Raw genomic sequence first — 326 nt, forward strand, 5'->3', positions numbered from 1 at the left:
CATGCGTGCGTTCGTGTGCGCTGCAGCTAATCTTAGCTTCTGCGGATCTGAGAAGTATCGATACTACAACTCCAAATATATTAAGTCCGTTGTACTCACCTTCTGTTTCTCAGTCAGTTGCCGAATGTCGTCAGCGTCGCCGACTACCACTGTCTGCTGACGAGTCATTTGCTCCATAAGGGTCAGCCAGTCACGAATCTGTGAGGCAAGATAAATCAGGTTATAATTATTGCTTCTATGTTATTTGTCAAGGTAATTAGGTAATTAAAATTTTAATATGATGCTCGTGATTTTGAAATAATGCCATCATCTATTAATGGCATTGG

The 326-nt window shown here is 41.1% G+C and overlaps 1 protein-coding gene across 1 annotated transcript in view; it reads right to left on the reverse strand.

Annotated features, from left to right (window-relative positions):
• LOC119588585 overlaps nucleotides 1-326 on the reverse strand; it is a gene marked incomplete at its 5' end in the record, with an annotated part of 260,597 nt that overhangs the window by 175,942 nt on the left and 84,329 nt on the right. The window contains 1 exon segment of the mRNA XM_037937226.1: nucleotides 100-198. Within this exon segment, the coding sequence (XP_037793154.1) occupies nucleotides 100-198 (99 nt within the window).

This window comes from Penaeus monodon, chromosome 24, assembly GCF_015228065.2.
Source record: "Penaeus monodon isolate SGIC_2016 chromosome 24, NSTDA_Pmon_1, whole genome shotgun sequence".
In the NCBI taxonomy this organism is placed as follows: domain Eukaryota; kingdom Metazoa; phylum Arthropoda; class Malacostraca; order Decapoda; family Penaeidae; genus Penaeus; species Penaeus monodon.